The 13,136-nt window shown below is 48.7% G+C and overlaps 1 protein-coding gene across 1 annotated transcript in view; it reads left to right on the forward strand.

The window, feature by feature from the left end:
* LGALS3BP (galectin 3 binding protein) overlaps positions 1 to 13,136 on the forward strand; it is a 162,344-nt gene that overhangs the window by 79,589 nt on the left and 69,619 nt on the right. Inside the window, exons 3-4 of the mRNA XM_085617461.1 lie at positions 3,551 to 3,742; positions 12,042 to 12,182. Of these exons, the coding sequence (XP_085473587.1) occupies positions 3,551 to 3,742; positions 12,042 to 12,182 (333 nt within the window). The remainder of the gene's footprint in view (positions 1 to 3,550; positions 3,743 to 12,041; positions 12,183 to 13,136) is intronic.

Genomic DNA, 13,136 nt, shown 5'->3' on the forward strand with positions numbered 1-13,136 from the left:
ATATTTACCCAGTTCGGGGACCCCTGTTAGGATGACGACAAATGGGGAAACTTCAGGAGGCAAGTTCGGAATGTTTTCCCCCCTTGAGGTCTGGGATATAGGGATCCTAACATCCTCTTTGGGCTGGGTTATGTTGTGCTGGGCGGGTTTCATATGATCGGACACTGCTGTGGACTTGTTAGCTACTGCTAGAGCCTGATGGTCTGAGGGCGGTACTACCTGGTCATGGAGAGCAGCCGGGACTTTTTCTACTCTAATATTATCCGGTGGTTTGGGAACCCCAGATTGATCAATGTTGTTTAAAGAATCAATAAATCCCCCAAGACCTTGTTCAATCCTAAGTAGATGTTGTTCAATCTTGTGTATTCTATCCTCAACAGGGCGGAGGAGAAGCCTAATTGCATCATATATGTTGGATAACTCAGGAGTCCTTCCCTCATCCCTAGCTGTTACACTTGTCCCCCCACTATCATCCTGTCGCACCATTCTAACGGGTAATGAGTGAGCTGTGGGTGCAACTTTGTTTGCTGATACAGCCAAAGTGGGCTGCTCCAAAGGAGCGGGGGTCATTCTAGGGTTTCTGGGGTGGGTCAAAGGTTTTTGTTTTTTTCTGCCGATCTTGCCCTACCCACCATTAATGAAGGTGCACCCCTGTTTGTTTTTAGGAATGGCCCCAGGATGCCTCTCACGCAGTTGCCTAGTGCTAGGCTCTGGTACTGTACTGGGAGCAAACAGCAACAGGCAAGGAGAGGTCAGCAATGAGTCAGAGACTGTGGACTGTTCTCCCAAGGAAACAACAACTGTTCCACTGGGTAACAAATCCAGGGTCAGGGAATCAACATCATAACATGGAGTAGCAGCGCCATTAGAAGCTTGTTGTACAGGGGAGCGCGCATTAGCAATATGGCCCATTGAGGACCTCCTGGCCGCCGCAAGGTCCTGTGAAACTCGACGTTCCAGCAGCGTAATTTCTTGGTCAATAACACAGTTAACCTTAGTAATAAATTGATCCATAGTTCCTGTAAGATGAACATTGGCCACTCTACCTTTAGAGTCTTTCGGTGGCATAGTGGAGGCCGGGAGGTCGAGATAACAAGTTTAAGCACAGTGGGCTTCACGGGTCGGGCAGGGACCGGACAGAGCAAGGGAGGGAAATGAAACCAACAATCTGTGCAACACCACCAATATAGCCCTAACGTTGACTCTCATAAAAAAGAAAGGGCAACAGTACCTTTACACATACGCTGGAGATGCGTCGTTAGGGGGGTTGCCCAGTCCAGTCTGTTCCTGTCAGTGACGGGCAAGGACGGGCCCGCCCGCGCTGCGGGGCACCGGCAGTGGAGAAATAGGGCCCAGGCACTGCCTGATGATGACGACGGCAAGCGCCTGGGTCTGAGGCTGCTGGGAAATGTAGTCTTTCCCCCGCGTGCCGTTCCCCTCACAGCAGCGCTGATGGCACTGAAATGCAGGTAGGCAGCTTCTCTGCTCCCCAACGGTGGCCGTTCCCCTCACGGAGGGCTCAAGGAGGCTTTGGTAGGCTCAAGTTTCGTAGGTCTCCCCTCAATAGGCGCGTCCCGCGCTGCGGGGCACCGGCAGTGGAGAAATAGGGCCCAGGCGCTGCCTGATGATGACGACGGCAAGCGCCTGGGTCTGAGGCTGCTGGGAAATGTAGTCTTTCCCCCGCGTGCCGTTCCCCTCACGGCGGCGCTGATGGTGCTGAAATGCAGGTAGGCAGCTTCTCTGCTCCCCAACGGTGGCCGTTCCCCTCACGGCGGGCTCAAGGAGGCTTTGGTAGGCTCAAGTTTCGTAGGTCTCCCCTCAATAGGCGCGTCCCGCGCTGCGGGGCACCGGCAGTGGAGAAATAGGGCCCAGGCGCTGCCTGATGATGACGACGGCAAGCGCCTGGGTCTGAGGCTGCTGGGAAATGTAGTCTTTCCCCCGCGTGCCGTTTCCCTCACGGCGGCGCTGATGGCGCTCAAATGCAGGTAGGCAGCTTCTCTACTCCCCAACAGTGGCCGTTCCCCTCACGGCGGGCTCAAGGAGGCTTTGGTAGGCTCAAGTTTCGTAGTTCTCCCCTCAATAGGCGCATCCCGTGCTGCGGGGCACCGGCAGTGGAGAAATAGGGCCCAGGCGCTGCCTGATGATGACGACGGCAAGCGCCTGGGTCTGAGGCTGCTGGGAAATGTAGTCTTTTCCCCGCGTGCCGTTCCCCTCACGGCGGCGCTGATGGCGCTGAAATGCAGGTAGGCAGCTTCTCTGCTCCCCAACGGTGGCCGTTCCCCTCACGGCGGGCTCAAGGAGGCTTTGGTAGGCTCCAGTTTCGTAGGTCTCCCTTCAATAGGCGCGTCCCGCGCTGCGGGGCACCGGCAGTGGAGAAATAGGGCCCAGGCGCTGCCTGATGATGACGACGGCAAGCGCCTGGGTCTGAGGCTGCTGGGAAACGTAGTCTTTCCCCCGCGTGCCGTTCCCCTCACGGCGGCGCTGATGGCGCTGAAATGCAGGTAGGCAGCTTCTCTGCTCCCCAACGGTGGCCGTTCCCCTCACGGCGGGCTCAAGGAGGCTTTGGTAGGCTCAAGTTTCGTAGGTCTCCCTTCAATAGGCGCGTCCCGCGCTGCGGGGCACCGGCAGTGGAGAAATAGGGCCCAGGCGCTGCCTGATGATGACAACGGCAAGCGCCTGGGTCTGAGGCTGCTGGGAAATGTAGTCTTTCCCCCGCGTGCCGTTCCCCTCACGGCGGCGCTGATGGCGCTGAAATGCAGGTAGGCAGCTTCTCTGCTCCCCAACGGTGGCCGTTCCTCTCACGGCGGGCTCAAGGAGGCTTTGGTAGGCTCAAGTTTCGTAGGTCTCCCCTCAAGAGGCAGTAACCAAAATATGCATGACTATAATTTACATGTTCAGGTGTAAAGGTATGGTTGTGTTTTTCTGTTGTCACAACTGCCTAAGAAAGTCTCAGGCGTGCATCGGAGACCTATCCACGAGAGCTATTGATCTTACGCGTTGTTCAGTTTACAGTACTGTTCTATTCCATTTGGTACCGGGAGCACAAATCCGCACGCCTAATATGTTTAAGCAAGAACACAAACCTTTCTGCAAGCCCTGCTCCTACATTGTCGTGACATTGTTGGTACTCTAAGTCCGCGCTTCATTTTTATTTAAAAAAATATCTGGGCTCTCATCGGGAGGCCACTGAGGTTGCACCACACATTGCCTCTGCCCTGCTGCCATTGATAATAACAACACAAAGACTAACCATCACACTCCTTCACGTGGGACGATTCGGACTATTCCATTACAAATCCCTGTTTCTGACCATAAAATAAAACATTAATATGTCCTGGAATATTAACACGAAATAGGCGGATAGGAAACACCTAATGCATTTATCAATTCTTGTTTCTGCTAGCTATCACGTTCAGGCATCTCCTCTCCTTCTTCTCTCTCATTTAGTAACTTTCTGTTCCTCCATCATTCTACTTTTCCTTCCTTCTGTTCACGTTCTCTTCCCATGTCCTCCATCTTCACCATTACACTATCTACATTTCTCTGACAGCTTTGAAGAATGGCGACGTGCGGTTGGTGGGGCACAGCCAGCCGAACGAAGGCCGTGTGGAAGTTTACTACAACAATGCGTGGGGCACGGTGTGCGATGACAACTGGGACATAAAAGACGCTGATGTGGTCTGCTGGCAGCTGGGTTTTGCGAACGCGACCCGGGCCATGAAAGGCGGAAGCTACGGACAAGGTAAGTGAAGAAGAGAAAGGTGGAACGGCATTCAGGGGTAGGTGTGCTGTGTTGAAACAACATGAAGGGGAGGGCTATATCAGTGAAAGATTGTCATGTTACATTATGTTTGGCAGCATTTCTAAAGCGTGCGTACACCGAGCAGGTACATTGGTTTGGGTAAAAGGAGGTAACAACAAAATAAGGAGTCTAGCCATACGCTTGTCTGGAGAACCAAGGGCCAGATGAACGACCATTGGATTCAGCGCCTCGCAATTTGCGCCAAATTGCAAGTTGCAAATTGCGAGGCGCTAAATCCAATGTACAACAGTGTCAGAGACACTGTTAGCGATTCCCAATGGGGTCGCAAAATGCGAGGCTCATCAATATTCATGAGCCACTAGCAAGTTGCGACCCCATTGGAAATGGCCAGCCTCACAGGGATGGTGGTCTGCTGGGGTCAGCGGACCACCATGTCTGTAACTGCTTTTCAATAAAGCAGTTTCTTTTTTTTTTAAATGCAGCCCGTTTTCCTTAAACGAAAATGGGATGCATTTAAAAAAGAAAAAAGGAAACGTTTTTGTTTAATTTTTTAAGGGCAGGTAGTGGTCCCTGGGACCACGGCCTGCCCTTAAAAAATATTTTCGCCTGCATTCACAAAGGGGACTGTAGACTGTATCAGGACTGAAGTCCAAAAGATATTGTAAGTGGGAGTTATTGAACCCTCAGATAGCCCTTGGGCTAGTCCAGTAGTCTTAGTTCCTAAACCTCACACCAAAAATGGCAAGAGAGAGATGAGGTTCTGTGTAGACTACAGGGGTCTCAATGCAGTCACTAGGACTGATGCCCATCCACTCCCAAGGGCAGATGGGCTTATAGACACTTCGGCCTCAGCCAAGTTTCTGAGCACATTTGACTTGACAGCTGCCTACTGGCAGATCAGACTAGCTGATGATGCAAAGACAGCATTTTCTACCCCTAGTGGGCATTACCAATTTGTGGTGATGCCCTTTGGTTTGAAGAATGCACCTGCCACTTTTCAAAGGTTGGTGAACAAAGGCCTTACAGGTCTGGAAGCCTATAGTGCAGCATATCTAGATGATATTGCTGTCTTTAGCTCCAACTGAGAGGATCACCTGGTCTACCTGAGAAATGTTTTGGAGGCCCTGCAGAAAGCAGGCCTAACTATCAAGGCCACCAAGTGCCAGATAGGGCAGACTCGGGTTGTGTACCTGGGCCACCTTGTGGGTGGAGGTCAGGTTCAAACATTGCAGAGCAAAATCCAGACCATAATGGACTGGGTTGCTCCAACTACCCAGACTCAGGTCAGAGCTTTCTTGGGCCTGACTGGGTATTATAGAAGATTTGTCAAAGGTTATGGATCCATAGTGACCCCTTTGAATCACTTAACTTCTAAGAAAATGCCCAAGAAAGTTCAGTGGACAGTTAGCTGTCAAAAGGAATCTGATGACCTGAAGCAGGCCATGTGCACTGCTCCCATTCTGCAAAGTCCTAACTACTCCAAATAATTCATTGTCCAAACAGATGCATCTGAGTTGGGGGTAGGGGCTGTGTTATCACAATTGAATGACGAGGGTCAGGATCAGTCAGTAGCTTTTATTAGCAGAAGGATGACCCCCAGAGAAAAACGTTGGTCAACCATTGAGAGGGAGGCCTTTGCTGTGGTTTGGGCTATGAAGAAGTTGAGGCCATACTTGTTTGGCACTCACTTCATTGTTCAGATAGACCATAAGCTCCTCTTATGGCTAAAACAGATAAAGGGGAAAACCCCAAACTTCTGAGGTGGGCCATTTCCCAACACGGGATGGACTATACAATGGAACATAGACCTGGGAGTAACCATCCAAATGCAGATGGACTCTCCAGATATTTCCACTTAGAACATGTAGACTCAACTGGTCAAGGTTAGTTTATTGTCCCTGCATGGGGGGGGGGGTTGTGTAGGAGAGTAGAATCTGCTTCTTATAGTTACCCCCACTTTTTGCTGATGTTTCACTTTTTTCGACTTTAGTCTGGCTGGGATCCTGCTATCCAGGGCCCCAGCCTAGCTGCTTCCTCTCTAAAATGACTGCATGTACTTTAGGTACACTCCAGATTGGATTCTTGGGTGCCCTTATAAGTCCCTAGTATATGGTATACTATGTACCCAGGGCATAGGTACCCCAGAGGCCTACCAGGGGCTGCAGCATGTATTGTGCCACCCCAGGGAAGCCATTTAAAATGACACAATGGGTCTGCTACAGCAGCCTATGTAGGGTGGTGTATGCACCCTTTACTGAGATATAGGTTCCCTATATCTCTCCATATCACTGCACATATAAACCTATCAGTCACTCCTATGGCAGGACTTATCAATCCTGAAGGCAGGGTGCTGGGTTTTATGTGAGAGGGTGAACATGCATGAGCAGAGCCCCTCTGCAGCCTTTGGAACCTTTATTACTGGGTTGTTTGTGATGCAGCCACACCATATACTCTTAAGTGCATTATAACCTTGCGGTAAATGCTAACTTTAGAATGGCTGCATGGAAACATGTCGTGTTTGGTGTCAAACACCTTGGAATCATACCCCCACACCAGTAATTGATGTGGGAGGTATGATTCCACCCTACTAGATGGAGAAATATGACAGCACCGGTATACCCGGTACCAGCTTCGCAAGCCCTGGCATCACAAAATGGATGCTGCCAGCCACAGACATGAGTGCTGCTGGACGAAACTCCGGCAGGGAACGCCTGGACAATAGGTTTCCTGTCACAGGGAGGTGTGACCACCTCCCAGACAGGCTTTAGAGTATTGGGGCTGGGTGGGTGCACTCCAAGAGTGCTTTGAAGTCTGCACTGGGGGCACATTTAGTGTCCCTGTGCATAGTCCAGCTCAAACCAGTTGAAGAGGCTACCAGACCATGCTCTGGTGCGAAACTGGACAAAGGATATGGGTGTACACACACCTCTGTCCTGACCCTCCCATAGGTGGGTCCCCAGAGTTTGTCCCATCCCTTCCTTGGGTATAAAGTAGGAACCCCTGACTACAGGACTTTAGATTTACCTGGACAAAACTCTGCTACAGAATCCCAGAACTTCTACTATCTACACAACGTTGGATGACCGAAGAATCTCCCTTGGAGTAAAGGAGTTTGGGTAGGTGCACTCCAAGAGTGCTTTGAAGTCTGCACTGGGGGCACATTTAGTGTCCCTGTGCATAGTACAGCTCAAACCAGTTGCAGAGGCTACCAGCTCCTGCTCTGGTGCGAAACTGGACATAGGATATGGGTGTAGACACACCTCTGTCCTGACCCTCCCATAGGTGGGTCCCCAGAGTTAGTCCCACACCTTCCTTGGGTATAAAGTAGGAACCCCTGACTACAGGACTTTAGATTTACCTGGACAAATCTCTGCTACAGAATCCCAGAACTTCTACTATCTGCATGACGTTGGATGACCAAAGAATCTCCCTTGGAGTAAAGGAGTTACTCCCCTGCAAGGCAGGCACCAAAGACGTAACTGTCCGGTTGGCAACTACGCAGCTCCTGAAGGACTCCGAAGTTTTTGCAACACAGGAGGTGGGTTTCCAAGCTTCCCCGAGGCCGATCCATGCTCTCAGCAATCCTGAGATACAAAGCCCTCGTGGGGACCGTGCAACCTGAACCCCTGGACACCGCGTTCATTTGCAGCAGCATATGCTTTTTGGTGACCCCTGAGGCTGTGCTGTGGCCTACTTGTAGTCCAGACCCTGAGCAGTGATTCCACCGAAGATTACTGGCCTACACTCCTCGAGTGACCTGTGGGCTGGTATTGAGCGATTCCTCTCAAGGTCCCTTTATGATCCCTTGTCTGTTGACTTGTTGGTCCCTGAGAAGGGTACTTTAACTTTCAATGGGCTTACCTGGTTGCTTCAGATGTGCCCTGACTCTCCGTCGCTTGGGGAGTCCACAGGACCTTGCTGGTCCACACAGAAGTATTTTTCTCTCACCACATAAGTTGCCGTTGCCAAGGCTTGTTGGTCTCCAATCCGGACACCGGCCCCCCAGCACTCGACATCCTTTATGGGACAGCTCGCCTGCAGACTGTTGTCATCGTCGACGCCTACTGGTCCCCATGGCAGTGGAATCAACCTCTTCGCACCTGAAACACCCGACATCGGTAGGCATTCGTCTATCGTGCCCCTGGTCACTGGCAAGTGACCCAGACTCTGTCCCCTCTGCTTTCAGGTCCTTCTCATCTTCGATCCAGGCTTGGATCACCCCGGACACTTCTCCTTTCCACGGCAGCAGCACTTTGCAGCACATCGCCATTGAAATCAACGACAATTCCCGACGCCATTTGACACCTATGCACCCGGCTTCCCTAGGTAAGGTAACACGAGTACTCTGGTGCTCCCATGGGTGCTGGCCCTAGAACCCTCTAAGTCTGAAAGGGTTTGCTCAAAGTCCTCTCCTAAGTGTCCTTATTATTTAAAATTCCAACACGACTTTCCCATTGAATTGTATGGGGCTCGCGGCTGTGGTCTCACACTGCACACGTCCCCCGTGGGTCCGTGTGTCAATGCCTTGGGTGGTTCCTTGGGGTCCCAGCGATTCTATGTGCTCTAGGCACTGTGTCTAGTCAAGTCGTGGTTGTTATACCACTGCCGTAATATATGGTTTGGTCTCCCCCTGGGGCCCATTGTATATTGTGCTATTTACTGTTGTTTAATAACTATATTATTGTGTGCTTTGCTCTCTAATCTCATAAAGAGGTTAGTAGAGAGTGTTTAGAAATAAATACATATATTTTATATATATACCTTGTGTGGTTCTCCTTTCATTTGGTCATTCAGGAGGTTAAACTCTGGTAAACCAAGCTGCTTTACACTCCTTCAAGACTTAGCCTGAAGGCTGCTCTCCATACCTACCACTAGGATAGCTTTCAATAAAGGTTGTCTTAAACCTAATCATCAATAAGGGTTGTTTGGACTGGTGCAAGGTGCCCAATAGAACTAGTGGACAACATATACCAGGCCAACTTCTCACACAGTCATTATGTGTTGGTAAAAGTTGAGTGAGTCTTGGATTCACTCAGGAATGGGCGCGAATGAGATGACCATGGGCAGGTTCATCAAGCGGTGAGTGACTCTGGGCATTAGTAAGGGTTAAGCAGTCAAGGCTTTTTTGAGAGCTGAATGAATAGCAGGGGTGGTTCCTCTATGGGAGCGTTAGGGTGTTGCCCCCTGTATTTGTTATACCCCACACTCATATTAAATATAAAAACAAATGGTTTTCTTTATGCCGCGCAGCAGCAGTGTTTTTTATTTTATATTATGGGTGCCTTATCTTCCCGAGTTAGGGTGGGTGGGGGCGGGGCTTTCCAGGCTCACCTTGGTTCACTTACTTGAAGTGTAGTAAATTGTGCAGTCGGTTTGGACGGGTGCCTTTCACTGTCCAAACCGACTTGCGCACTTGCGAGGCCGACTCTCCCTACTTGCAATTAGTGAGCCGGGGCGAGGGGAATCCCAGCTGCAGCCCATTTGGTCTCCTATGGAGCATTGTGTATGCCTGACCTAGCCAATCATGGGACTGCTCTCTTGCTGTTTCAAACCTAACCAGCAAGGGAGCAGCATCTGGATTGACCCAGGGGACGTGCACTGAACACAAGGTAGCGTGGGTGGGAGGCTCAGGTTAGGTGCACAGAATATGGCCAATCACTGTTCTACTTTATACAAAGCTTTGCAGTGATTGGCATTATCTGCCCCTTGCTCTCTTCCCTCTTCATACCCAGTGCCATTAAAAGAATTGTGCACAAAGTAGTGGCAAGAGATATTCCCTCCTGACCTCGCACCCCATGTAGCCGCTGTCTTCCAGCTCCTGCAGTGGATTATCTGGCTGGCTGTTGTAGCACCATCCCGTCAGCACTGGCTGCACTCGTTGTGGTGGAAAATAAATAATAAGCGGTAACATTAAATGATGATTTCAGAGCCTTTGAGTAAAAAAATATGTTCTTCAGCCATGGATACTAATACCAAAGTCTTTGCAATGAGGTTATCTCTTTCTAAATCACATACTTATGGTGCCAGTTGTGTTGTTATTGCACCTTGAACACAAGCATGGGGAGTCTATTTCAGAAGCGTTATGACCCTGCACACGCTTGTTGGTATATTCCAGAGTAGATTGAAGTGATTGCGACTGGGGCTGAACTGAATCGCCCCTCCAAAGCCCCATATTATATTTGACGCAGATAACATTAAAGCAGTACTTGTCTGTGCATTAAAGGACAGAGATATGCTGTGTTCCATACACAAGGGCACTTTTTGTGATTGTGCTCATAACAGCTTTTTGTCCCGTCATGTCTCGGAATCTCTGGTTCTGGAGTTCAGGCACATGATATCCATCCAAAAATATGAATTGCCGCTCTACGGACATTTATGACTTCAGAAACAACTGCTTATCTGAAAGTTTAAGGATATAAAATATTAATAAACATAAAAATGAAATCAAGCCTCCACAGTGCTTCAGGGAAGTGTTCAATGACAGCAGACCATAAATAACGGTTTCTACGCTGTAATTGTGAAAAAGCCGAGCCTGCCTTTCTTAAAATTTTCCCCAAAAGTCCCATTTTATTTTCCATTATTTAACTTAACCCCTTTCCCTTATCCGATATTACTTACCTATTCCTGCTTTCATTTATTTATTGTTCGTGCTTTTATTGCAATGTTTCACCCGATTTTTTTTTGTCTCCCGAAATTTAATTTCCGATTTGATCATGTCAGAGTGACCATGACTGACACACAAATGCCCCAAAAACTATTTAACTCACTGAATCATTTTTGTTTGCCTTAGAGTTCCCTAACAACTTGCTGCAGTGATGTAAACCATTTGACACAAGTTGTTAATGAATGGCAGCGCCTTATCTCCTTTTTGGGGCTGTGTTTATACGTTTTGCACTTTGGCACTCTTCAAGAATACATGTAATTTTAATTTTATAGCTGCAGACTTGCTAACCAGATCTGCCTTTGTTTGCATGTGTCGTGTGGTGACACGTGCTTCAGAGAGGGATAGAAATTGTAAATGAAAACACTTTTCTCCTAATTCAGCCAGCTTCCTTGTTGTTGGCTGATTGTCACTGTGGGTAGACTAAAGGGTGTATTTGTCAGGGTGGTGCTTTAGTAGCCTGTCCCGCTGGAAATACCCTTTCACCTGGATCAGGACTGTGCTGCAAAACACAGCCAGAGGGGAATTCTAATTATGTCATTTTTTTAAAAGTAGTCGCACAAATTCACATTCTACTAGACTGTGTAATTCCAAGAGAGCTTTGATGGTGATTTTGGCAGTGGTGTCCAAAGGAGGAAACAATGTTCTCCCCAAGCCAACATCCTCAAATGTCTTGCAAACAGATCAGTTCCCATCTACCTGTTTACCACCAAGTCCCTTACATTTAAGATGTCCTGGGACTAACTGAATCATTTGCCACCCGTTGACATACTGAGACATGGAACATATTTAGTGCAAGAACAAAGGGGGTAATTTTAATGTGTTTACATATTTCAAGAATACATATTCACAGTTGCCTTATAAACTTTTTATTTGTCAAATTTGCTTTAAAATGTACAATTTGCCACTCTTTTTAAAAATGTATTGGGGTAGAACCCCCTCAACCCCACCTTTCATCCATTTGGCTCGCTCACTTTGCTTGCGACATAACACTCAACCCCAACTTTTACACCTCACCACTCCGAAAACTCACCAGCCACCACTGATGAATAGGCAGTCAAGCCTTCATCCAGAGCATAATGAGCCTGGTCATTATCGGGGGCAGATGCTTGGTTCTTCCCTGCATCGCTACCCAGGAGCTTCTGGGCTTTTTTTTCCCAGATGTGAGTGAACCTTGTCTGTAAAAAAGCAAAGGTCAATATGGGCATAATTATTAATTGAGAGGTTTTAGCCACTGACAAGAACTAAGTGTGTCTGGCTTTTGTCAACGTTAAGTGTGCTTTGCATTATCAGAAGTTATGGACGCTTGGCTTTGGCAACATCCAAGTGAGCCGAAGTTTTTTCAAAAGCTGAGTGGCTACTTGTACTAGAATTAGCTATGTGAGTCTGGAATTTGTAAGCCTTGGATCTAAACACAGCTATGGTATTCTAGGATTTAGCATGGACTGAGCCAATGGCATCTAAGTGGGTTTGAAAGGTGTGAGTAAACTTGATCCGAATGAGTGTGGAAGGGTTGAGTGAGTCTGGCCATTAGGATATACAATGCAGTTCCGTCTCTGGATGTTCATCTGCACAGTTTTATCACTTCCCCATCTCACTCTTGCTCTTTTTGCACAGGCACAGGCCCTGTTCTACTGGACGAGGTGGGGTGCATTGGTACTGAGTCGTCCCTGGATAAGTGCAAGTCTAATGGCTGGGGGAAGAGCGACTGCAGCCACACAGAAGATGCCGGGGTCATCTGCAGTGGAAAGAGACATTGTGAGTATTCATGTGCAAAGATTCCCCGCTGTGCTCGTCACCCATGCCAGACCATCAGGGGTGATACCTCTCAGTCTGGCCCAGATCCATAGGGGTTTTCTTGTAACCTTAGGGCCAGAGGCTGTCTAAGAAGGCAGGGGTGAACACACACATTCTGGGCTGAAAGCCCCCCCCCCCGGTTCCCAACACCGCAGGAACAGGAAACAAATCATTATGCACATACACCCTGAGCCCTAAAACATGTAGCCAGCTGATAACAAGGATGCAACACAGTGGCCGGGTTTCATTTGGCTGCAAACAAACGTTTGTATTCCAAGCTGTCCGACTGTCTCTGGAAGCCCCGCCCGCACCTTCCACACCTGCACTGTAAAGTCCCACCATGAATGCTGTGTTCATGCTCTGTCCGGTTCTCTATGCCATGATCGCTCAATGTGCTGTAACTCATTATTGGGATCGTGAGTTGTGTAAAGGCTGCACATCCCTCGGAGTCGGAGGTCTGTCTTCGGGTGGACTTTGGTCTTCTGCTAGATGTCATTCTAACTGGCATCGCAGCTTCCTTTCCAGCTTGAGCCTCTTCTCGACAGTAGTCAGATTATCGGGCTCGATCCTCTGTATGTGGTCATTCTGTCTTCTGAACTCAATTCTCCCTTTGAGGCCCGTCGTTCTTTTGGGCCTCTTTTTGGCGCTTTACCCAGCAGCAAGTGGTGGAATGCTTGCTTCAGTGAGTGATGTGTCTCTTTTTTAAGTTTAGAAAGCTTTATTAAATATCATAAACCAAGTAAAACATCAGTACAGAAACAAAATGACAAAGGCAATATAATAGAACAATAGAAAAAGTGCCAGTGGAAAGGTAGAGATTATACCTAGGTAAAAAGCATTTTAAGGTTTTGGTTAATGGGTAGGGAGGGTAGAGAAGAGAGGAGGAGAGAAGGAGGGGGAGGGAGAGGGAAATGC

This window comes from Triturus cristatus, chromosome 7 (genome assembly GCF_964204655.1).
Source record: "Triturus cristatus chromosome 7, aTriCri1.1, whole genome shotgun sequence".
Lineage (NCBI taxonomy): Eukaryota > Metazoa > Chordata > Amphibia > Caudata > Salamandridae > Triturus > Triturus cristatus.